Consider the following 26,754-nt stretch of genomic DNA (forward strand, 5'->3'; position numbering starts at 1 on the left):
CAGTGGTGATTTTGAGCTTGGCCGCCGGGGACATAAACACGCCCGGCAAGCGTTTGGCCACAAGTGTTTATTTTCAGCTTGGCCGCCGGAAATATAAACACGGCCGGCGAGTGTTTGGCCAGCAGTGCTGATTTTCAGCTTGGCCGCCGGAGACATAAACACGGCCGGCAAGTGTTTGGCCAGCAGTGCTGATTTCCACCTTGGCCGCCGGAAATATAAACACGGCCGGCGAGTGTTTGGCCAGAAGTTCTGATTCTCAGCTTGGCCGCCGTGGACATAAACATGGCCGACAAGTGTTCTGCCAAAAGTGCTGATTTTCAGTTTCGCCGCAGGGACACCCATAATCTAAACTTTCATCGCGTTGACGAAACTTTGGCATAACGACGGGCAGCGAGAGAAGCATCACGAGCGAGTGGTTAACAGAATATTAGTGCGTGCATCGCGCGAACACTGTTAGCGCAAGCAAACGATCACCGTTTTATTCAGTTTTTTTTTTTCGTTAGACTTGAAAGGCTATTGTCTTAACTAGCACTGTCGTGTGATATGTTCATTTGGAACATTATACTAGAAGTGGGAAAATATTGTGCCCGTCGTTGTTCTATGAAAAGAAAATACGAAAGCAGCGCCGACGTCATCTTCGCGTTAACTATACCGCTCTGTCGGCGCGCGGCATTCTTAGCGCGAATGCCACATCCGCGATTTTTCGGTTACTGCTCCACATATACACTTCCCAACTGCACTCGAAGAAAAAAAAGTTGTAGTCGGGTGCATCGGGCGCAGATGCTCCCCTTTCCTGGAAGACGCACCCACCGTTACCCAGCCAGTGTACCTGTATACCGATTATAAGCCCCCTTCTCTACCTTAAAAACCTATAGCTGTATCAATGCACTCAGCTTAGTAAACCGCCACGCTAGCCACGCACCCCGATCAGCTTGTGCCTGAATGGGATGAAATTGGATATTTCAGACTTTGTGTTTTGGAAGAGCCTAAACAAGACGTCTCTCATATATTGATTAAACTTAAGCTAGTCTCAGTAATGTTTTAATTAGGTGCTAGGATACTAATTCCCTGAGCCAAGGAAAGCTAACAGCTTCGGTTAAAACCGCAACGGAAGCGTTCAAAATCGAGCCACACGTAAAAGGAAAAGAAAATGAACATCTCGACCTAGATGTGCAGAACGCTGGTTTTGTTGTTAACAACGTGGTTGTTGGCGGTGGTGGGCAACGCCGTGACGCTATTGACGCTATCGTGGTGATTGACGCCAGTGATGCTCGGCCGTACTACACAGTAAAAGTTTTTACACCTTTAAGGGTGTAAAAGGGGTGTTGTAGCAACTTACACCCTCGGCTACACCTTTTTACACCCTAAAACTAAGAATACAACCTCATAATTTTACCAAAAAAGGTGCTGTTTCGTGTTACACCCTACATTTAGTGAAGAATGTGAGAAGGGTGTAGAAGAGGGTGCTAAATAAATAATGTGAAATGGTTTCGGAAAGCTTATATATGGCTTTGTACATAATGTACAGGTAAGATTTCTGCTTGAGAAGCAACAGTTGTTAGCAGTCTAGTTTCTTATAATGTCAGTTGTAATTCATGCAAATAGCTGATAATTAAGTGCCTCATATATAAAACAAAATTTTATATATGAGTTCATATTTAATTTTCTTACAAATCACTCCATGCTCAGAAATCGGAAAGTAGGGTGAAATGCTCTATACTAGCATTTTTTACAAATATTGATTGATGGAACTGTACAGTAAGAAAATCAGTTAGTCTATATGTGGTTTATATCTGGCAACATGAAATCAAAATATTGTGAAAATGTTTCACAAATATTCATGACATGCTGCTAGAACCTGTCTCATGACCATGTCAACCGGAGTAAAATATTCATTTGAGAATATGGTGACATGCACAAAAACTCACACACATAAAGAGGCAAATCCCATAATAAACCAGTCCGAGACATCCCATAAAAAATGGCCTATGGTCGTCTATGGGAAATTCAATGGGAGGCTATCACCCCCTGTAGCTTTGCATGGTCGGCCTTAAAAATTTATAGATACAGCTACAGTTAGCCATAGAAAAGTTTAGGGCCCTGTATCTAGAGTCTCAGGGCTATGTTTCAATAACAACAATAATCATAATAATAATCAATAAGTTAGTGTTTTAACAGTGTCCAGGGACATCCAATTGTTCTTCTTGCGGGCGCAGTGCAATAGAACGAACAAACAGACGCTTGCGCGCTCGCAGTCGCTCACATACACGCGCGCACGCACGTACACACGCATGCACACGCGCAAACCCACGCACGCGCGCAGACGCACACGCACGCACAACCAGAAACGCACACGCGCATGCACGCGGGCGCATCCACACGCGTGCGCACAAACACACGCACGCGCATGCACACACGCACACGCAAACAATTACGACGAAGGAAACGTTGCTTGAGTTAGTTTCGGTTTCGGTTTACACAAAGAAACAACCTAAAGTTTAAATAAAACCTAAGATTTACTCACTTTTTGTAATGTTTTACATTATTATTTTAGTGAAATTCTTGTTGTCACTAATATAATTTATTTTGCTTAGTATAATTCTAAAAAAAAAATAACAATAAATAAAAAGGAAAAGAGACTCTTGAAGACTGCGCAAGACCATCGCTATCGCAATCAGGTTCCGTTGGGCTCGTTTGAATGGTCGTTGAAATTACAGTAGCTTCGGAAATCTCCTTTTTTTACGTTTTAGCCGTTTTAGTGGATATTTTAAATATCTTCCTTACGAATACCGTGCTCAAGAATAACAATCGATGACTGAGAGCTGGGAGACGCTGCGTCTTGGCAACGCCCGTAAGTTCAGAACCGCCCAGGCACGACTCGTGTAAACGGCGGTTAGCAACTTTCTTTTGTTTCTGCGAAGTGGGCTGCTGTTTCAAACTTTGTCGTGTACCGTGTGCTTGCTAAGCTATGCTTGATTCTAACTATGCTTCTGCCCTGTGTTATTTCGTTATTTGAAAAAGAGCGTATCTTCTTCAAAACCTGTGGCTCGCTCCGCAGTGTGAGAAAGATTCCCGCACGGCGGAACCTTGGGCATGTTCTTTGCGCCGTTGTGCGGCGCTCGTCCGACGACGCTTGTGCGGAGCGTTCAAGTGCCGTCTGACGGCAGTTCAAGCATTCAGTCGCCGTCCCAAAGTGTTAATCACAGGTCATGCTAGTTCTGACATCTTGTCCTAACAGCCACTCGCCACCGATTTGTTTCATAAAGCAGGAGCGAGAAAAACGTTAGAAGAGCGAGCATGCAGCATGATTTTTCGCATAAGCTAATGCCTGTGCCTAGAGACGCGCGGTCTCTTCTTCATATTTCCGAGGGTAAAAGCGCTAAAAACAACGGACAAACAACGCCCTGTGTTTGTTTATTTTACTTGTCCGTTGTTTTTAGAGGTTTCACCCTCGGAAATTAGGTCTCTTCGCGTTTACCGAACCGGCAAACTTTTTAAGTTTACGATTGTGTGATGCAAAAAAATAAAAGGAGTTTAGATGTCACGTTTTTTAGTAGTGGCGAAAGCCCTTACAAAAATCAGAGCAGCTAGAAAAAACAAAAACATGAAAAAAGGCGGAAAAAATTAAAGGGGCCCTCCGGAGCTTTCTGCGATCGTCTGTTTATGTTGTTATATTACATAGTAGGTGCAAGTTAATATGTATATAAAGTTTTAGATTACAAAACCGTTTATTAAGCAGATGACAGAATAAATATATCGGGACTATTTTCTCTTGGAAGACGATCCCCCATTCCCTGCCCATCGCTAAAACTTGACCAATGGAAATGCTGCATCTCGCGGTGAATGCGAACGTTATTATTGCAACACTTTTTAAGCTTGTTGTAAATTAGAGTTTGAGAAAAACGTAAACTGATTGTGGTGCGGGAAACAGTCCGCAATTATCGCTCCAAAACCAGCGAACTATGTTTTCTCCCCGCAAGCTTGTTGCTAGTGGGCGATGCGTCGGCGCGTCGGCTCGTCTGCTTCCCGGGGCGTCTGCAGGCGTGCGTTTGCGGGACACATGTTCCTCCTTCCCGTGGATCCCGACTCCGAAGCCAGCTTTGCGATCCTTCCACGTCAACGAGTCAAACTTTTCCTCGTCATCTGTGGAATGCGACTGCGTATTGCAGTAGCAGCGCGACGGTGCGGTGCGACGAACGACGACTGCCGAGCACAAAGTCCGGGTTCCTTGACGACGGTCCGCGCGTGTTCGAGAGATTCCTCCGCGGGTCAGCGGTCGGCATCGTCGGTGACGCGCAGTGACGCCGGAATCCTTCGTTTGCCATTGGCTGACGCGTAAAGAGATGCCCCTCCCTTTTTCCGAGCTCATCTCAGAAAGGGGGGCGTGCCGGGGACTTTGATAGCAATTTTAGTAGGGAAATCCGCCGCGCATGATGGTAATTTTATGATTTTTAGGATCCTTAGGGCCTGTAGATTGAGTTACCGCCATAAATAGATCATCGCAGAACGATCCGGAGGGCCCCTTTAACTAATGTCAAACCTGAATATTTGATGGAGTTCAAAGACTACCACCGTACCAACTCGCCTGGTTATTCTTTCTGTCAAAGAATAATAGCCAATAGCAATAAACAAATAAATGCCAACTATTAATTGGTTACAAAGACGTAATTGGTGCAGTGCAGCCCTACGCTACTCTACTCTTTTAATGATATCAGGTAATGTGTAAATGTATAGGGCAGTTCATAGCAACCATTTATGTCCGACCCATTACATTGAGTTTTTTCTTTATATAAATGTTATATGAAAAAAAGTGCTCTTCCTAAATTAAGCCGTACCACTGAATGTACAATAGCGTGTAACGTTTATGTATGTTCTCAGCAAAAGAAAAGGATGCATTAAAAAAAGGCCAATCGTTTTGTTTCCTCTCTGTTAGAGCTTCTTTCACGTACACGCAAAATGTGGGTGTCTACGTCTAAAAGAGTGGAATTGACATTTCCTGCAGGGCTGGAAGGCCTGACTCAGTTTGGCTAGCAGCTTGAAACCTATGGGAACCTGGGGAACTGAACCACAAGAGTGAGAGTGACACCCGCCTTGCACTTCCTGAACGATGGCACCACGAGGAAGGGGGAGCTGCCCTAAAGTGAATGCAATAGCAGATGGGTCGTTCCAGTGAACCCTTATACAGATGATACCAAGCAGAAAATTATTAATAAATATGTTATTAAAAACATGGAATGTGAGTGGCACGGACAAGAAGGAGGAGATCAACACAGCGCTGTGTTGTGTTCATATCCTCTGTTCCCGTATTCTTCATGATTTCTTTTCAATAATTGGCTACTAACTAGTCCAATCATCACCACTAGTCAATAAAAGTATGCTGCTATTTATTAGTATGTATTAACACCGTGCTTGCAGTTGAATCCTACAGTCATTTATTAATGGTCAAAAACAGAAAGGAGGGTGCAAGCTAGCTAAACAGGCTAAACACATAATTTTTTAAAGACGGGTTCTCTGAAGGATGACACAAACGCAGAGAAGTATCAAACACAGCTGAGTATTAATGGGAAAAAATGAATAGGCGACCCAAAAAGGAAAACGCAGGAGAAGACATGAAGTCGGTCTTTACAATTCCTCTTCTGCTTGCCACCACTTTACAAAGGGAATTCCTTCCTGGGCCTTACAGCGTTTTACTCTTCACAACCCCTGACATACCCAAGGACAGTAAACATAAAAAAGCAACCTACTAACATTTGGGTAAATGTGGTTGAACAAACAACAGGGAATGCCTTGAGCTTTCAACCTAGGAAATAAAAAAATATGCACAACATCAAGATAAAAAAAAAAAAAAAACAGACGGACGCATCACACCTGTTTCTAACAAAAATATAGGCCAAGAAACTTCTTCCACTCAATGGCAAAACACAGCGAAGGCACTAATAGATTTCTAGGTTTCATCATTGTTAGTGATTCTTTCAGTATACCCTTGTGGTCACTCTCTTTAGTCAAAATTGTTTCATCATCGTCATTCATTAAATCATCATCACAGTTGTGTTCTTTAAAGGGGTACGGAAACAAAAATTGAAATATTCAAGTTTCGTTCGGAAGTGAGTCAAGTATGAGGGATAATAACCGTAAATGATAATCGCACGTTCGTATTTTGAACGACTGGCTATATTTTGCGTTCCAAACGGTGCACTCGAGCCAGCGCTCGAAGAGAAGCGAACGGAGAGCGCGATGCGTGAGGGGATATCCGGCGCAAACAAAAGCAGAAAGAAAAGATTCCCCGCGTTCGTGGAGTAGCAAGGCAGGCGTGGTTATCAGCTTTGCCCTTGGTGGCGCTGGCAGCGTTGTGGTGGTGTCAATAGCGTCAGCCCGTTACAACCGAGCCGTTCGAAGTACCCGTGGCGTGACGAGCGTGTGGCTGGCCCACGTGGGCTGGCCCAAGGAGCACGTAGCTTCCACAAAACTGTCAGCTTAGGGCTGAACGGTGTGGGGAAAGTAACTTTTGTTCGAGTTTTAAGCGACGGGCTAATCTTCTACGGGGAGAATGGTTGTTTCCGGTTGCACGAACGAGGGTCCGAGAATGAGGGGAGTCCTTCCTTTCCGTCTTCTTGGACCGTTTGGTACAATGCGCGATTTGTGAGTTGAGCCAGATGCGCGTAGGAGACAAGTGATAAGCGAAGCGAGGGTTGTCTGCAATCCCCTGAGACAAAGAAAACATGTCACTTGATCTCCAAACAGGAAAGCTTTACATGCTTCGTTTGTGGCAGACCATGATGTTCACAATGGTTCAGCCGTGCAGTGCGATGCTTGGGGCCACTGCTTGCTCACTTAGAGTTCGAGAAAGGGGGGTGCCGTACCACTTCCCAATTGCCCACGGGGTTATGATGTGGCTTGCAAGGAGCTCTTTTGTATTACTTCATGAAGTGAGTTGTGTTTAGTGTGACTCATTATTTCTTTATCACATGCCTCGTATGTGGTGATGTGGCAATCCCTCTAAGTGAAAAAAAGTGTAAATGTGTTCAGTAAACATGACAAGCTGTAAATCATGTAATAATAATATAAGAATATGCAATACCATATATGATTTTTGTACAATTTACAAGTTCTGATATGTGTATTGGACACATTCCAATGAAATGTTCACTGGGGTCTATACTTCATTTCACCCTTCGTCCGAGCGCGGCGGACGCTACCAGCCAATCCAGCGTCGAGAGAGCGTCATGTGACCTTGTACTCCACATAACCAAAACGTCGCATGATACTCTCCCGGCGCCAGATTTGCTGGGGTGGCCCAGCATCCACTGGGCCACCCCAGCAGGTGCCCATTTCATGCCAAGCACCCTTTACCAAGGGTGTTAGCAAGCACCCTTTATGAAGGGTGCTTGCCTGAACGCCATAAGGGTGTTAGCCCAGGGACAAACTGATTTACACCCTTAAAGGGGCCCTGCAATGACTTTTCGACTGGCTTTAATTGGCACCGAACATGAGCGCGCTGAACGTAGTAACTTAATCAAACTTTTCTTTTCTCAAATTTCGCTTTATTTTAAAAGTTATAGGCGAATTAGAATTACAAAAAACAAGCAAAAAATAACCTCCTTCGTGACGTTGTAGGTCCTGGCTTGAGTGGCCGTGAACTAGAGGAGAGGTAGTGAGCTCATCGAGCGTTCACGGTTTCCGCACTCCGGGTCAACGGCTCGAGAGGGCGCCACTAAAGCATATGTTGGATAGGCTCTATGAAGCGGGCGGCCGGGGCGGCTCGCATTGCATTTGCTGCGCGATTAAAGACTATTTCGGCATAACACTTCATGGGCCACAAACGACAGCAAACACGGGGTAAAGATCAGTTCAGAACGGGAGCCACTTCGCGCTGCCATGCCGCCAAATGGCCAAATCGTCAGCAGGGCCCGCGCCGAAGGCCTTCGGAACGCTCGGAACCGGTCGGATCGTTGAGCCGGTATACGACCTCAGCGCCGCCGCGTACATCCGGGGCTTTTCTACGCTGGCCGTTCGTCGTAGCCTCATCCCACTAATTCTTTCTAGTATGCGCCGTTTTTTCCGCCGCTTGGTGGCGGGTATGTCGACGGGTCTTTTCTTGTTTCCGCACTTTATGAACTGCATTTGTTTCTTTTCTGATCTAAAATACCGAACAAAAACTTCTTTTATAAATAATTGAAACGGTTCGCGCCACTTATATTTTGTATTTCGACTACGAAAAAGCTTTTAGCGGCTCTGACCAGTAGTAAGCCTAGGACCAAACACGTCACATTTTGCGCGCTTTTGGTACCGCGGGTCGCCCTCGTCGGTGGAGGTGGTTTCCGCGCCGTCCGGTTAAAATATGACGCACTGATATTTAGTTACTCTCTCCGTGCCCGCTGGCTTGCCCGGACCCCAAGAGACGTGGAAACCTCAAAAAAGGTAGTTGCTTAAATATGATTGCAGGGCCCCTTTAAGTGTGTAAAAACTTTTACTGTGTACTCAAGGCTTCTCTTTCCCATTAGTGCCAGTAAGCTTGTGTAAACTGAAAAATATTGTAACTGAAGAGTAGAGAGTTTTAGTAGATCGCTCCCATGACTGCGATAACGATACCCGATACTCCGCCACCGCCTCCCTTGCGCATGCATAGTATCGTTATCGGGGCTATCGGAGGTATCGGAACGATCTACTAAAACTCTCTATTGTTGCACTGTCCTTTCACCTAAAGTTACTTCTTTTTTATTTATTTTTTTACTGCTGCACTACCGGGGGATCTTAATGGTGGGACAACATACCATCCCTGAACCCACGACGACTGGAATGGTGGTCGCAACCAGCGTCGTAAGACTTAGTACTCAAAAAGGTCCAATAAATATTGAGCAGACTTGCAGCAGATTCGCGTGTCATTACTGTGTAAAAGTTTCTGGGGTTGAGTTCTCAAACTTGACCTCCCGAAACTCTTGACAGTCTTCTGAGGAACACCCAAATTTTCTGGCGGTCTGTAATAAATTATGTATTAAGTGTATAACTACAGCCACTTTCGGCCAGTGACTGGCCGGAAATCAATGGCTAGTGGCTGGCCAAACGTGAATGGCCAGTGGCTGGCCGAAAGTGACTAGCCAAAGCTGAATGGCCATTTTCTGGCCTAAAGTGAATGGCCAGCCACTGGACAAAGGTGAATGGCCAGTCACTGGCCTAAAGTGAATGGCCAGTCGCTGGCCTAAAGTGAATGGACAGCGACTGGCATAAAGTGAATGGCAAGTCACCAGACGAGGACGAAAACACTGCTATTGCCGAGCACTTTGGCCAAGCTTGGGCCATTGAAAATCTGGTTGGCCATAGCACACTTGCCAGCGATGGCCCATTCACAACGTGCTGCTTGGGCTCTACCTATAAAAGAACACCGCGTAAGATCAGCCTCACACCCCCAATCGCGACAGCTAGACCTAAATGTTCGGAGATCACGTTGCGGGGATTATAGTAATGTCCTGTTAATTGTTCGTTCAAGCATCGCCCAGATATCCTGATATATGGCTTGCCGCATGAAAAAGGAATAGAGTAAACTACATTGTTTGTGCAGGAAACAAAATTTCAATGGTGTATTTTTTTTTTCTTTTGTGCGGTGTAGTTCCTTGAGAGGTAATTGAGGAACAAAGGATTGCACGGCTTAAAGTTGCACTTGCGAGTGCCCCATCTTTGACGCTATCAAACACACAACAATATTTTTTGCCAAATACAGGAATGAGACGCCAGGAAGGTACGGAAAATATTGTTGCACCTCTCGCGAACACAAAGAATACGAAGCAGTTTGGCTTCGTATTCTTGTTCGTCGCGCAGAACGCAAGTGAGTGCTGTGTGTCCTATGTGTGTGCGTGTCCAGTGTGTGTGTTGTTGTTTCGCGATGTTGTTACTACCGGGTGATTCAAGGAGATGGCAGGCTTTTTAAATCGACCGGAAAATTCGGTTTCCTAACCTATCGCGCTACGACTTTGTGCAGCGTTGCCCATTGATCGTGCATTTTTGTTGTAAACTTGCAAAGAGCGAATTTACCTGAGAAAAAGGTAAAGAAAAAAAGGCTTAGCTCCTATGGAAACGCAGCGACGCCACCGGTCTTCAAACAACAGAGCGCCGTTTCGCACGGGAGACAAGAGATGGCGCAAGCGGTCGCGACGCCAACTGCTTCCAACGAACGAGTAGACGACGCCGAGAGCCGGCCCTTTAGCAGGCAAGGAACTGCAGTTCCTTGTTGTTACCGCGCCTGCTTTTGTTTCTGCGACTGTCGCCGCCTGCGGTACGCGCGCCGCTTTTGAGTCGAAAAGATCGCCTGCTAAGAAACTTGCTCTCTGCGCCGTATGCTCGTTCGATGGCGCCGTTTGCTGTGCCATCTCTTGTCTCCCGTGGGAAACGGAGCCATGTTGTTTGCAGACCGGTGGCGTCGCTGCGTTTCCGTAGGAGCTAAGCCTTTTTCTTTCTTTACTTTTTCCCCAGGTAAGTTCGCTCTTTGCAAATTTCACAAAAAAATGCATTATCTCTGGGCAACGCTGCCCAAACTCGTAGCGCGATAGGTTAAGAAACCGAATTTTCCGGTCGATTTAAAGAGCCTGCCATCTCCTTGAATCACCCGGTATGATGCTTTACCAACTCGCCCAAGCTGTCATCATCACAGTTTATTTTCAGTTGCTTTCTAGGTTTTTTTGTGACACGGACCTAGGACATTTTTAATGCGAAAACATTAGCTGTCTCATGCAGCGAGCCGACGTCATCAGCTTTGAGACCATGCAAAACGGCACCTTAATAAAACCACGCGCGAAGCTAGACACCGACACCGTTTACACTTCGCTCCCATTGACTGGCGCGCGTTGACAAGGCTTCTATTGGCCGCTGCGCGTCAGTTTGTGAGGCGTCATCTTGACCGTGTTATCACACTATTGTGTGACCAATAATCCACCGCGTTCGCTTCCTCTTATCGGTTGTACGGCGCGTGGCGATATATACGGCGCATGGAATAAACCGAGGGTTTCGTTCCGCTGGGAACTACGTTGTTGTCTGTTACTTCCTCGCGCCGCAAGGCAAACGACAGTTTGAACGATCGCTCACCCGATGGTGCTGCGTGTCCGCAAGGCAGCGGCTCCACCGTTTCATGCCCAAGGTCAGCGCGTTGTACGCCGCAGATTAAAGAAGGGAGCAAAGAGCGGAGTGGCGTGCTTTCGAGTTCACAACTCATAAGAAGTGCTTGGGTGTACCTCGAGCCTTTTTTTCATACAGCGCGGATGCGTTGATTGCTGGGATTGTCGCTTTCACAAGTGCGGTGAAAGGGATCAATACCTCCTGGTTTGACCGTTTTGTTTTCATTCTTGCGTTCTGATTTCTCTTTAAGGAAAAAAAGGGTTGGGACATATAAAAAAAAGTCTCCCGTCAAAAAAATATACGAACTATTTTTTTTTCTTTTATGGGGAAGCCGCATTGCTTTTTGAAAAAGCGTCGGCGTTTTCCATCCGCAAAAAGCGGTCCTATAATCATGGCGTCGACAGAAACTACTGAAGCCCCAAAGGCTCCATATAGTCTCCGTATTTCGGTTTTTTTGGTACGAGCAGTAATTTGTTATTTAATCACGAGATTCACAATGATTAATTATATGAGCCTAATTTTTTCTCAGAGTTGTAAACAATGTTGCGGAAATATATATAGTTATTTTTAGAGCTAATTTGTTTTGAAATTATTTCTGCACGTGTCAATAGGAAAAAATCAATGAGAGCGTTTGGAGATTACTGAAGAAGTATTTAAAGCGTATGCCCTAAGATTATTTTATTGTTCTTTGTCTTACTTTTCGTTTATTCAGAAAACCGCGTGCTTGAGGTTCAATTATACCTGGAATTTATGTTGTTTTTTGTTTCGGGAATCCCGCAGTAACGTTTTCTTGTTCAAAAACAAGAAAAATACAACTGAGTCAAAATTTTAAAATAAATATAAATCAGTAAGAAACCAAACAATATTTATCTACGTGTTAGTCGATGGCGTCGTCTTGGTTCACAAGTTTCCTCGGCTGTAACTTTTGCATGAACTTACTATTTCTTATATTGGTGGTAAAATATGTTGCATACAGGGTGTATGCTGATGAATTTAAGTGTCAACATTCATTCACTGATTTTGTTCGTGCGTTTTGTTTACTAGAATTAATTTATCAGCGCCACCATTTCTAGCAGTCACAGTTTCCCCTTTCTCACTGTTTTTGACTGGTATCATCCGCCGCGGAAAGACATAACAGCATGCCCATCACAGAATAATGTTGGCGCTAGGTTTATTAATAGTTTTGCGTGGTGGACTTTATTACATGTTACAGTCATCATGACGGTAAAAGGTAAAACATAACAGTTTTCCTTAATGAGCGCTCGGTGGAGGTTCCATTGAAGTAACAAAGGTTAGTTGAAAGCACCGTGGCGGCATTTGCTACGTGCGTTAATGCGAAAAAAACACATGTAATGAATAAAATGTCGGCGCCCCGCTAAAACTGCGGAGGGTGAATGCAGTTTTTATTAGCCTATTTATTTTATTTTTCTATATGCGATATACTGTTACAATGTAGTTTATTTTAATTTGTAGTGGGCAAATATGTAGTCAGGCAATAGCTTTTTACTTTAGGGCTATCCGCCGGATATTGTGTAATATGTGCGATAAAATTTGAATCGATATAAATATAGGAAAACGCGCGAACAAAGATACTTCATAAGGAGCAACAGGACGCAGCTCCCGACATAATGCAGGTTCACAATGCACTTATGTTTCTGAATTGACCACACAACTAAGAATCTCAAATCACGGATAAAAGAGTCGAACGAGATCTTCAGATAGGCGGAACTTGACCATCGAGTATTCCTTGTAGGCAACCTTGAACCCGTCTAGTTATTCCTGCCCAATCCCCCAAAACGACGTAATAGCATCCCCCGAGAATAAGCAATTTTGTTTCTAGGTCATGGGTCCAAAGCCTATGTGCAAAAAACCTTACTCTTTTTTAAATAACTATTTTTAAAATAGCAAACGCCAATGGGTAAAAAGTGAGCACCCTAGTTCCACCTTGATTCCTAAAAAAGAATCGTATTTCAGTGCAATTCAGCTTCCATGTGACCTTAAAAAGAATATGAGGAGTATCATGTCCATCGAAGTGTTTTCAGCTGCCGGCAGTTCATCCCAATATTATTTTGTAGTGTCCTGTGGGTCCTGCTTGTTATGGCATAGGTGTCCTTGCTGTGATTTACGGTTAAAACAGTCGTGCTTTGGTTCATCAAAAAGTAAATATCCAAAGCTCAAGGAATATATTATATTTGTTATTTTCTCCAAACCTCCACTTTCTGTAAAAGTCCGGTAAAAACGAAGCGCACTCAACGGGGCTCAAGCGGTCACATATTAGCGGAAAACGGCGTTCACATTATGTGCTTCAAGACTAGCAATGATGATTAAGATGACATTGACGATGAGGAACAGCTCACTGGCATCATGCTTTCTGGCCTTGAAGTATATAATGAGTGCGCTTTGATTTGAATATATTAATCGCATTTTGCGTAAAAAGGTCAAATGCAGTTCTTTAACGGGCCATTTAGGAAGCAGCTTTTTGGAGATTTCTGTTAAAATTAAATTTTGCAAGTATTCTCGAAAAGTAAAGATTTACTTAGGCGTATACTCACTCCCACTGGCAATTCGGTAGAACATACGGAAGCAGACGTCCGGTCCGTAGCTTAGGAGTTCGCTCTCTAGGGCACCCTCTCGAACCTCGGACAGATCTTGAGCGTCCAGAACCAAGTAGATGCCTGCAGTTTAGAAACAATATAAACTTGTTTATTACTATCTTTAGAACCTTCAGGGTGGAGTTAAAGAAATCCTCTTATAAAATCACAGTCGCGATATAGGTGAGTTGGTTCATTTTTTTTACAGATTAGCGAAGCACCCCGCAAAGCAATGAATAATTACACTTTATTTGAAGTCATCTTTGTAAAATCTTGTATGTTAACAGTAACAGACCAAGCTGCTCGCTAAAACCCCTACTATTTTAACTTAAACTGAACGAACGCTCGAGAAAAGGTGAGTTAGAGAAAGAAAAAATCCTGAAGGAAAGAGCGCTTTCTGTAGATGCAGGTCCTCTCATTGTAAACCTTAATCAGATCACATCTGTTAACGAAATTTACCGGTGTCATCTAATTCTACAAATATATATTCTTTCAGATAAGTGTTCCAGTAATCTTAAAGTTTTATAAACCAAAGGGATCTATAAACTACCACCTATTGCGACTGAAGTTCCTCACCTATACGAACCAAGTATTATCTGTATATAGTGTATTCAGTTTGTGCTCCAGAAGATGGCTTTCAAAATAAAACAGTTAATAACATAAAGGAACATGCACAACAGCTGACAACACGTTCAGGTGTAGTGCGGATAGCAACCAATTCCCATTTTACGTTGGTCGCTGTAGTTTTGCGAGTTATTTCTGCAACTTTTTATAACGCGGGGTCATTTAATATTTTTATGGCAGTATTTGTTTATGACAAAAATTAAAGGAATCGTTAACATAATGCTTTGGACAACACGAAGTCAATGGTAAAAAGAATAGACGCTTTGCATGGTACGTTGTCGGCAAGGCTCCAAGGTACAGTTTTAGGTAAAAATAACTAATTCTTTTGTGAATTATCGACAGATTCTTCGACAGATTATCGACAAATTCAGAATCGACAGATTCTAGAACATGCAAAGGCGAAACCTACTACACATTTTAACGGATCATGAATGCATAAAAGAAGGTGATGCTTAAGCTCTTAGGCTTTTAGTGCATATGTGATTTACATTCACATATGCCACTATTTTTTAATAATCAAGAGCTACTACTAATACAATCACGTTTATAATGCATCTCTCAAGGAAAACAAGTACATTTTATTACTTGTTCCGGTGTCTTGAGCTGTTTGCCTTAACATTGCTGTACCCATTTGCGAAAGGAGCACATTTCGCGTATCGAATTAAAAGAAGTGCATTATAAAACTGATATGACAGAATCTGGTACGTGCTTACTTCCACACGGTTTATACATAAACAATACTAGCTTGAACGTTTCTGCACTGTGTAGATTTTAATATATGTATTTTAAACATTATATTGTTCAACAAAATAAAAATTCATATTAGATTTAGTTACTCCTGATTATAACTTGCCTGTTGTATTACCGAATACTTAACTTGCATTGAAATAATTCTACGTCCTACATAAAGTAATCATAAAAAATATGTAATTTTTTTTTGCACTCAGAGGTGCAGGTGACAGCAGAAGAGCTGAAGGTTCAGACCAAAGGTCGGCGATTGCAAACAACTTTATTGAAAAAGAGAGAATATATTGAAATTAAAACACAATGGGGACCTTTATAAAAGCATCGACCAAGACTTGTCCTGTTTCCACGGTAAGAATTAATTAATGTTATCTGACCTTAAGTTAAATCTCACCACTCCTGTGTCATTGTATACTGTTTTCAAATATTTCATTCATTGTGTGTGATTTTATATAACGTTCAATATGAGGGGTGTTTTTAATTTTAGTACGAACAGATTCATTAAAGAAATTCGTAAGTGGTACACGGATGAGGTACGAGCAGGTAAGTTATACAACCAGGAGGACTTTGGACGATAATTGTCGCAAAAGGTCGAACTATTAACTGTTTTCTATTTAACTTTTAGGTAGCGAAAATAAAGATGTGGTTTAAATTGATATTTATTCTCATTTAAAACAAATAAAGGAGTCAATTTTCGAGCGACTTGACGCACCTGGGAAGCGCGGAAATGCACCGAAGTTACCCCTCGTGCAGAAGTTTGTAATATAACATTATAGTTATTTTTCTAAATAAAAAGCTAATTAAAACTTTTAGTTCTTGACTAAAATCATCGAAAAGCTAGCCGTCTATATAATTTCCCCATGGTCGTATTAACTAAAATGCACGAACCGCGTCAGCGCAACTTTTGAATTTCTTTCAGATATGTGTTCGAATTTAAAGCAAGCACAAAATGAAAAGTAAAAAACTATGGGACGACTTTCAACTAATATCATGCCAAAATACAGAATATTACATCAAAATGCTGTGCACCATGAAATATTTTCACGAATAACGATGTGACAAACAAGAAATAACTGAACAAACTAAAACGTTTAATGGGGCGAACTTGCGCTCTAAATAAAAAGGAAACGGAAGATAACAGCAGAGCGTCGCGTGCGTCGAAGTTGGCGTAACAGCAGAGTCGAACGCTGGGGCGAGACTGACTGCGAATTGCCGCGCAGAGGCCCTCATGCAGACGCGCTGGCTTCTGGAACAATCGACCTAGAAGGTACGGCGACTAGAACATTGGTACCTCGAACAAGCAACAGAGTTCTCGAATGTACCAAAACACTAAATTGCAAAAAAAAAAAAAAAGGCGCGTCGCTCCCAGGAATCGAACCCCGACTGTTCGCGTGAGAAGCATGCACGATAACGGCTAGGCCACGGCCGCGCTGCCTACATGGCCAGCTGCTGGCGCGGCAATATTCTCAAACAATAATTCAAAAGTCACGTCAATTAAAGCCACGTTACGTAGTACGTGGGAGTTTTCCAGCTACACGGATGTGACTGTTGACTCTTACGTCTACTTTCTTTTTGTGATTTACATAATTTTAAGACATGCCAATTCATACTACAGAAGGCTATATACTAATGAAATATATCTTTAGTTTTTAGGAACGTTTAAAACAGTTTGCGGGAGATAACAATACCAACAAGAGCAATAAACAAAAGCATTGTATTGGGTTTTCTCGATGAAAAATCATAATCAATCCTTTTGTCACATATAAAAATATCAATTACTATATTAATAAAAATCATTGCGTACAGTCTCTAAGAATAGAGAGGACCCATTCGACATTGCGTTTGAGGCGCTCTGTGGCGTTCCCCCTCGATAGGTTTACTTTGATTAGGCGAAAAAGAAATCACCATTTTGCTTCATTCTCTCCCGAAAATGTTATTGCGGCGAACCAAACAGTGCTTAGCACCGTCCGCTGACCCTCTCAAAGAATGGGCTTGTTATATTGATGGAAACTTTAGCTAGTGGTCTGAATAATTAAAGTGCCTAAAGCGTAGATGTCCAAACCTGCACTGTAACTGGTCAAAATTTCAAAATAGAGTGGCTTCTTGAAAACAAAATTTTTGAAACGGACATTTCGGCTGAAAAATACCTAAGAGTAAATGTCAGTCGAATAACCCAAAAAAACTAATGCACTCACCTTCGGCTGTCTTGAGAGTGTGATCACTGGAGGGGCCACCGCGAGTCAGGGTGTCGCCGCTGTTGCGGTACCACCGCATGTGGTTCTCAGGCCCGATGTTCCTCCAGTTGCAGAAGTCTTCCTCAAAATTGCAGTTTCCGGCAGGGACGCAAGGTTTCATGTCAGTGTGGATGTCGTCCACTGCAACTGCTGTGCCGGGATCGCCCGATGTGGTTCCCGTGAATGCCGCCTTTAGCAACACAAAAACACGTATGTGAGTATGGCAGCGATGGAAAAGAGCTCAAAAACGCAAAAGCTCTAAATTGCTGCATTTATTGAATAAACCATGAAAACTATACATTTAGGCAAATAAGATTTATTGACGAATTGGCCGATTTTTCTACGTTGAGGGAACTCTTAATAAGCTATGTTTTCTGACGTCTCGAAGGCTTAATGTTAAAAACCTTAGTGTATTGTTCAAGGAAAATTGTAGCTGATTTTTTGTTAGGGAGAAGCTTCAATAAATAAACATAATAAGTTGGGTTGAGCCTACATAGACCAAATTGACAGTGGCGTTACTGATGTGGGGTTTGGAAATATTGACAGCTTGTTCATTCATCCACGAATTTAGTTTGAAGGCTACCGACACAGTTAGAAAGTTTTTCTTTAGGCGAGCAACGATGGTAATTCTAAATATATTGCTGTTTTCTTTAATATGGCTCACGAAACTTAGCTTTGCCTAACCCAATAAAAAAATTATTTCTGACCAGGTAATATTTACCTCAGTACTCATAGAAACGATTTTTTTTTTTCAAGTAGCCAGAGTGTGCTAGGTGACGAACAAATCAAACTCGAACACACCTTAACTAATTCAAGTACCTTTCTTTCGCATTTGTCCTTGCCTGCACTTCCGTGTTTCGTAAAATCTAAGATGTAATGAATTAAGATGATTCTTAAAAACTAAGTCGTAAAAATTGTTTCTCAGTGTAACAAGCTGTGAGAAGCTCCAACTTCCGACGAAGCTGTAATCAAATGAGCACGATAAATTTCGAGGCGTGTCTTTATTTCCGCGAAAGATGAGATGACGAGCACCCGTCACGTTTCTAATGACGTGTGCAGGCGCCGACGTCATAGCAGAAGAAGAGTCATGCTCCTGTCGTCGGCTCTCAAGCGGCAAAAGCACACGTTCTGTCGCCGTCATTTGCCTTTGACGGAGTGGTTGCTACACACATAGGGCGATGGAAGAAGTACGACTCTCGTTACACTTGGTCATCTGCGCCTGTAGATGCTCCTAAATGTATTGAAGCTGTTCTATTGATCCACACAAACGGAGCTACACTTCAAAATTCAGAATGTAAAATTCACCGCTAAAATTCACCTTCGGTGAAAGTTTCAGAATATTACTTGCGGAGACAGATTGCTTTCGGCTACTTTTGCACTGAGCTTCTCAATTCATTATGTATTTTGTGATATAGCATATTTTTCAATGTTCAGAATAATCATACATATTTTTCTAACATGCCACCCTTGAGTTGCAATTTCCGCACTTTTCCATTCTTTTTGTTCACGGGATTAATGGTACATTCGCTAGTACGTGTCGTCGAGTCTTCCTTTTTGTGACAAACAGAGCTTCTAGCGCTACCACAAATGTTGTGTTTTATTAACATAAATATATCCCGATGTCCACTAAATAAATATTAGCTGAACCCTACACAATGGGTTTGGCCACTACCAACTGTCCATACATTCAAGATCTGTACGAGAGAGAATCGGCTCACCGCGAGGTGTCCCGTGTGTCCCAACAGGTTGGCTGATCCTTGAAGCCATGTTTTCTGGGGAACTTGAGAAGCGAGCACGCTCCATATTGGCTCCTCGCGCGTGGAGTCAGTCACGCGGCTCACATTCAGCTGCTCCGCGTCTGTGCCGGACAGGTAGTACCAGAACTTGAGGCAGCTCCCGCTAGGTGGGTGGACGACCATATCCGGGCTCACGAGGTGACCGTTAGACCTCAACAGCCGTACGTAGGAGCCTGGGGCATACACAAAGCTTGAATGTAGGTCCTTTACCTACACATAGGAGCTCTCCGTCGCTACATTTGTAAAATAAGACTCTAGTCGGTGAAGAAATGTCTGCAATGATAGAACGTGCCGCCTTTATCTCAATACTTTAGTTTATGCTATGAGGGGTACGAAATAATAACTTGAAAGCATGTACGGCTTGTCGCTAAGTAGGGAAGAAAGAGTCATGGTCGCAACAATTTATGTACTTGTGCTTGATAAGGGCAGCCGAAACAAAAATTATATATCACCAGTTGAAGGGTTGAGAGAAGGAAAACGCAGTGTTTCCAATCACCTTGCTATTCATTTGGCACGAGTGAAAACTATTCTCGTTTATGTAAATCGAATTGTTGCTTAAAAGCCTTTTGAGAAATCAGTAAAAGTGATCTGAGAGGGGAACAGTTAACGGTAATCATACTGGAAACGGGTTGTATACCGGACAAGCAAGCGCACATAAGTTTATATATTTAGGCAGGCATTCGAATAACGTGATGAGTAGGCGATCCTACAGGCATGTACGACGTTTTTTTTTTTAATAAATATGATTAAAACGAAGGTTGATGGAGAAAAATAAAACGTAGGGTCTTTTTTTGCGTTAAAACCCGATATTTTCCGAAATGTAAAACCCAATTATGTTTCTTGAATATCGGAATGAACGCTCTATTTTTTCCCGAATTTGAATATTGCATTTCACCATTTTAAAAATCACTCTGCTCCAATAATACTTTCTAGGAAACAAAGGGTTGCTAGTAACATCTGCCCTATCTGAAAGCACTGGAAACGACACATGTATTTTGTTGAACTCGGTGAACTATATTGAAATAAACCGAGCGCAGAAATGTCGTCAAATGTTGATTTTAAGTATTATACCTATCTAAGCATACATTGCGCTTTTCTTTCCACTGCAACCAGTTCAAAAAAAAAAAATTAAAAAATACGTGCCAAACTTTGTTTGAAAAATGACTGCAGAATTTTTTTTTGTACGTCGAATTGAAATGATATTGTTTTGCATCGCAATTCAGTTCCGAAGCTCCTCAATACAGATATGCGCAAAAAACGGGTCCAAGCTAGGATGTAGGCGAAGTTGCTGCGCATGTAGATGATCATGTAAGCAACGAGAATTATGGCAAATCGTAAAAGGGCGAGCGAGCTCTTATAGGCTAACGCGCGGTCTCCAAACAAGGCCTCATAAGGTGTGGGCAAACTCGCAGTTTCAGCACGAAGCGTGGTCACTGCGCATGCTCAGAAACCAGATTCGTGTGAAGTGGAGCGTCTGTGCATGCTCCTTCCAATACCAGCGCCATCGCTGGTGCGTGACTTCAGCGACGCGTCTTTTTGTATATCATACTTCGGCACTATCCTGTGTACTTTGTTATCTGGTTTGTGAAAAAAAAAAAGTTTCATATATTTAAATTGATTAAGGATCTTCATTTTTATTCATACTTGTGTCTTTTAAATATAACTTTAAAACTTGAATAAATAAAAAAATATATCGGAAAAAACCGATTGCTCTTTTATTACCAGCTAGCAATGAACCGGCAGATTTGTTTAGCTGGAACGGAAAAAGATTAGCACAAGTCACCGATGACCGGAGCGGCAAAATCGCGACACGCGGCGCTATCATTCCCGAGCGCGCCTTTAGCGAGAGTGCCAGCCACGTTGCATGTGTCAACGCGGGAAGGGGGTGGGGGGGGGGGGGGGGGGGGGGGCAGAAAATTAAGGCATAAGATAGCTTTCGAAATGCGGTCTTTAGGATGGGCTGCTTTCTGCCGGCCACCCGCCCGTTAAGACATGGAACGTGACTGGCACTCTCGCAATCGGGGCGCACAGGAACAATAGCGCCGCGTGTCGCGATTTGGCCGCTCCGGTCGTCAGTCACTTGTGCTACTCTTTTCCCTTGCAACTGTACCTCCCGAATTTTAAAAGATGAAATTCCGATGCGAAGCATCCTGCATTAAGACGCGTGTTTATTATACATGCACGTGGTTTAGCCAGGTGTAAGATAACCAAAGTGTCTACATCATACGTAGAAACGAACTCTGGAACTTAGCGAAGTGATCCTGAAAATGCACTTTACAGAGAAAATTTTAGAACATCTCACTCAAGCCATGATGGCATCAAAGTTTTATTCTATTTCAACATCCGCGTTTCTAACTAACAACATTGCATACTACCGCGTAATCCGCCTTAAATACCTGAGGCTAGACTCCCTGATGGCAGTAGAACGGCGGGGAGGAGCCCAGCCTACGCACGGGGGGAGCGAGCGAGCCCGTGCTGGAGGCGGGGCATTTCGAAAGAGACGCACTTCCGCTTTGCCTTGTCAGTGACATTACCAGGGTTTCCGTACTATCTAAAATTTTGAACTACAACGGAGACCTCTCAGGCTCAATGGCGCCGATCACGTAAGGAGAAAGAAGAGGAGGCGACACCTCCTGGATGTAGCCAGCTAAACGAGAAAATCCCCTGTGAAGACGGAAGTAGGGGTCGCTGTCGGTGGGAAACGCCCCCAGGGGTGACCGAAATATCCGTTGGCGTCCAATCAGCTGTCCTTTTTGTCCAGTAGCGTCTCTTATAGTTTTGTTTGTTTTTGGTGATCGTTGGGGGAGTGTCCATCCAAACGTGAAGCCTTCCCCGCCTTCATTTCTGGTGGTGTCATGTGGCCTCCAGAAGCCTAAACCTCGCAGAAAACAGCTATTACTGGAAACGCATTATAGTTCCTGGCGTTGTTTATTGCTCTCCTTCTCAATAATGCATAGAATGAGTAGTGTAAATTGCCGTCCACCAAAAGTGAACCATTGGGGAAATAATGGCGGCGTTTGTGCCGCAATGTTTTCGTGTTTGAAGCTTCGGGATTGACCAGAAGTATTCAAGCATATAACCTCTTTCCGCCTCCACTCCATAAATATAATAACATACCTGAACGTGTTTGAGTGGTGTGGTCTATACTAGGTTCCGGAATAGAGCGTCCGCTGCTGAGCTCCCAGTCGTGCAGTTTCCAGTCACAGAAGTCGTATTCAAAGTCACATACCGCTAGTTTGGAGAGAAGAACAAAGGTTATACAAGCTTCAGAATTTATGCAAGATATCATATTTACAAATGTTGGGATGACGAAAGAGACTACAAGAGGAACATCATGCCCAATACAGCACTTTTTTTTTCGGACACGTGACAAATTGCGTCCAAGAAAGAAATCAATATACCGGTACCTCTCAAAAGAAATAGAAATTGAAAAGGTAAAATGTATTAATAACGGTATAATTAATGCGCATTCACCGCATTTTATTATAAGTAACTCGTTTTGGTGACAATGCTAACATATGCTACAGCATGTACCCGGTTTGTAAACTAACCTCTTTGTGAATGTACGCGTATACCGTGGCATGTCTGTGTTGTTCAGATGGAGCAGACCCTTCCAGATTATAGATGAAATGCGAAAACTAACAGGGTAGAATATCTTTTTGGTGCTCTTACATGTACGGAAATATTACCACGCGTCTTAGCCTCTTGTTTATTTTTATATGTCAAAATCTTGTATATGTATTACAACTCACAATGATCTTTATAAAGAAAAGCAAGGAAAAGACTCCCCCAAAGGAATCCTCCCTTTGTGTTTATATTCTAATATTTATTTTAGCATGATGAAATATCGTTCATTTGCTCATGGACATCACAACTTTTGCTATAAAATAAAAATAATCTTAAAGTAGCACCGACCGAGGCGTGACTCAGGCCATTATTGTCCTCCTAAGTACTAGTGGCATGATAAAACTGCGAAAATTCGCTGGTATGATTATTCTATAGACGTGTTAGCCAACGAACTCAGCCTGAGCTATATGTGCTTCGCAGCGATTTCATTGTCTCGGCTTGTCGGCAGGTGCCTAGGAATCGCGTTTAATAGTCTTAACCGCGCATTTTATGTCGGCCCTCAATGGAAGCTATAAAACCCTTCACCAGAACGTTTTTTTATAATTTTATCACAGTTTCCAGGGAGCAGAGCATTGCATAAGATCGTACTAATTTCCCGTTTAAATTATTTTTTCGAGACGCCAACATATTTTGAATAAACCCCCTGTACAGACTATTTCACAAACTCCCTCACGTTCAAATGCACTTTTGATTAGTAAAGTTGTAGCCACACGTAACTAGATTTTACAAAAAAAAAGATTATTAAAGCAGAAAAAACTAATGCATCATCGCACTGACATCTTGAAACCTAAAATGCTGTAGGGCGCAAGCCTCCATTCCTTCCCGTTTATTTGCCTCGAGGGCCCGCGTATTGCCTATAGAAGGACGTCTGATAGCGCACACGAAAAGGAGGACGTAATTACATGACGTCGCGTCAGGAGATCGCATCGCATGACGTTGCGTGGCCTGACACTCTACCATGTGACACCACGAGGTGCCTGAATTCATACGACCACATCGCGTGACGTCATGACGCGTTACGCTGCGATGTCCTACTGTGTCACGTGACGTGACGTCATGTGCTATCGCGACTAGTAGAAAACAATGAGCGTGCCTTTAGAAAATGGCCAACATATGTGAATGTCGTGTTACCATTTACTCCAAACCGGATTTTAAATGTACGCCGTGAGCCACTTTGCCTGTCATCATTTTTCTTCTGCAAACGAATTGTACTAATATGATTGTCAGCAGGCGCGCGGCACACAAGCAGAAATCCCACTCATTGTGTGATTTGGGATATTTTATTTTTTTTCACCATATGTTATTTAGGGCGAGATCAAGCCAACGAGCGCTCCGCACGAGCGCGATGTGGAACATCAGTGAGGCAAGCGGTCACAGGGTATCTCGTCTCATAACTCTCGTCGGTACGTTTGACCTGGAGCCCAGCCCATGCAGAGAAGCTGTGCGTCGCAACTGTGTGCCATTCGACTCAGTGACATTCAGATGCGTGAAATTGAGCTCAGTTGTGTCCGACTGCCACTGCCACGACCCAGGTTTGAGCCCCTCTCTGGCAAGATTTAAAGGCCGGTTTGTTGGCTTTGCTTGTTGGTTTTGAATTTCAAGCTCATTCTAGTGAATGCGCGAATTTCAAGTGGATTTTGAATTTCAAGCACATTCAAATCGAATAGTGGTTTTGACCGAATATTTGTGAATCGAATATCATATAGTTGCTTCAAGTGTTTTACTACTGTTTCATTCATAAACAAAAACCCATATGAACTGGTAGAAGTCGAACCTGAAATTCGACTTGTTCACTTCTAAGCACTGGTAGCTGTGTTTACAGACGATGGCATATTACCAAAAATATGTATTGCAGAAATCTAAATAGAAGGTATTTTTAAATCTGCTTGGTATATGCACATAGATTTTCTTCATTGAGACGGAAGCTTGGGCGAGTTGGTGATTCATCTACAGGCTACAGCGCACTAGACCAGGACAAATCGAGAGACTCACGAAGAGAGAAACACAAGCACTGACTTAAAGCTCATTTGCGTTCCTCTACTTGTACTTCTTCTTTACGACACTAGATTAAATACCAGATTAGTTATAAATAAATAAAAGGAAACAAAATTCTTCTCACAAGCCACTCCAATCATCGCGCTATATTCTCTTTCTTCTTCAGATAGCGTAAGGGATGGGCTGCTGACACAGTTATATTCTGGGCGCGCGAACATCTCGACCTCAATTATATCTATGGTGACCTGGTTTCTACTCGTATCTATGACGGTGCATTTCTAGAAATATGCTGGGTGCCTTCAACACCCTGGAGGGGATGGTATTCCACTCTCGTGTGGTAAGAAACATATCTGAGAAACTGGGTGGTGCTTTGACTATCGAACAAAAGATCACAATTAACACGAACAAATTCGTTTCTGGACATGTCGGCATCCAAAGCAAGTATTGCGGGTGCTCAGCAGATTTAGAGAAATGTACCGTCATCGCTAGGGGAGTAGAAACCAGCTCACCAGAGAAATAATAGAGGCAGATATTATCGAGCGCCTACAAGGTAATTGTGCCAGTAGCCTATCCCTGATGATATCTGAAGAATAAGTAGAATATTTAGCGCGATGATCGCTGTGGCTTGTGAGAAAAAATACGGTGTTTCCTTGTTTTCATTTATAATCGATCTCGTATTGAATCTAATGTCGTGAAGAGGAAGTAGAGGTAGAAGAAGAATACAAAGGAGTTGTAAGCCAGCGCTAGTGCTTGTCTCTTCGTATGCCTCTCGTTTTGTCCTCGTCTAGTGCGCTTTAACCTTAAGCACTTTCATCATTTTCCAATTAAAAGAAGCACGAATGTCGAACGTTGATTTTCATGACATCGCTGCCTAACATATATCTTACATAATCACGGCGGCTTAGCCCCGTTGAGAGATCTTTCCACCCAAGACGTGTGCGCTACACTGAAGCAAATGTCGCGTAGCCCGCGAGCTTCGCAGTTCTTGCTTGTCAACAGGTTTCGTATGCTTGGTAAGAAGAGTACTGAACTATAGACTAACTCTTCTGAGAATTTAATCAGCACCTGTTCTTCTATCAACGACGAACATGAAGATACGGTAGGAATAATTATATTCATCTCACAACGTTCCATTTGCCTCACCCTATTCTTAAGACACTACCGCAATTAAAATATCTTATTGGTCTGCTCAAGTAGTAGTTGCGCCAATTACCTTCCTCATAGATCATATTGATAGTTTAAAAGCAATTAAATTTCATATGTTTGATAATATATGTAAACTTCGGTAATGGCAGATATTAGGTTACTTGTATACTCATTCAGAATTAAAATGTAAATAGACTGCAAGCAATGTCGAAATAATCTATTCTCAGCTAAAAAGCCGCGCATTTTGGACAAGCTATTTAATGTTTAGATAGAAGATTTTCGCGTTTTGGCCAAAATAGAAATCGGAGTCCCTTGATTTATAAATATCCATACCTAATATATCTCTTATGCGCAACATGCCGCTTCAGCTCCGCTCCTATATTGTTATTTTATTTTCCACAATTTTCAGCAATTAACAACATGCTTTTCTGAAAAAACTAAACTACCTTTCATTTTTCACAAACAATTTTAAGCTCAAAATTTAGCCACAGCGGAAGGCTGAAAAAAAGGCACGTTGTGCTCAAAAATTGGTGTGCCAGTTTGCTACTAATATGAATATGTTTACAACAGGTAGAATCAAACATTTCTCTATAGTCGACCACAACATAGCAATTTGCGCATAAAGAATTGTTAGAGGTCAGACATACTTTTACTCTTGCATTCTCCCCCTCTTACGTCGATGTGGTCGATTGCAATGACAGCTGGCGAGGATCCAGGTAGAACAGCCTCCAATACAAACTACAAAAGAGCAAAATCATAGATTTTAGCAAACATGTGTTTTTGAAAACCCATGACGCCGCACGTCATGACACGCCAAACATAGAGCTGTAGAATATACGTTTACTTGGCCCTTCTAACGTGGCGTCTTGCAAGCGCTGCAAAGTAAACCGTAGT

General features: G+C 42.8%; 1 protein-coding gene across 1 annotated transcript in view; it reads right to left on the reverse strand.

The window, feature by feature from the left end:
* Positions 1-26,754, reverse strand: part of LOC8039626 (MAM and LDL-receptor class A domain-containing protein 2) — a 297,389-nt gene that overhangs the window by 26,990 nt on the left and 243,645 nt on the right. The window contains exons 50-54 of the mRNA XM_040210496.1: positions 26,508-26,598; positions 22,210-22,323; positions 19,015-19,265; positions 17,258-17,486; positions 13,656-13,778 (exon numbers count right to left, since the gene is read on the reverse strand). Coding sequence (XP_040066430.1) covers positions 13,656-13,778; positions 17,258-17,486; positions 19,015-19,265; positions 22,210-22,323; positions 26,508-26,598 — 808 coding nt within the window. The remainder of the gene's footprint in view (positions 1-13,655; positions 13,779-17,257; positions 17,487-19,014; positions 19,266-22,209; positions 22,324-26,507; positions 26,599-26,754) is intronic.

Source organism: Ixodes scapularis, unplaced genomic scaffold (assembly GCF_016920785.2).
Source record: "Ixodes scapularis isolate PalLabHiFi unplaced genomic scaffold, ASM1692078v2 PGA_scaffold6__148_contigs__length_123643588, whole genome shotgun sequence".
Lineage (NCBI taxonomy): Eukaryota > Metazoa > Arthropoda > Arachnida > Ixodida > Ixodidae > Ixodes > Ixodes scapularis.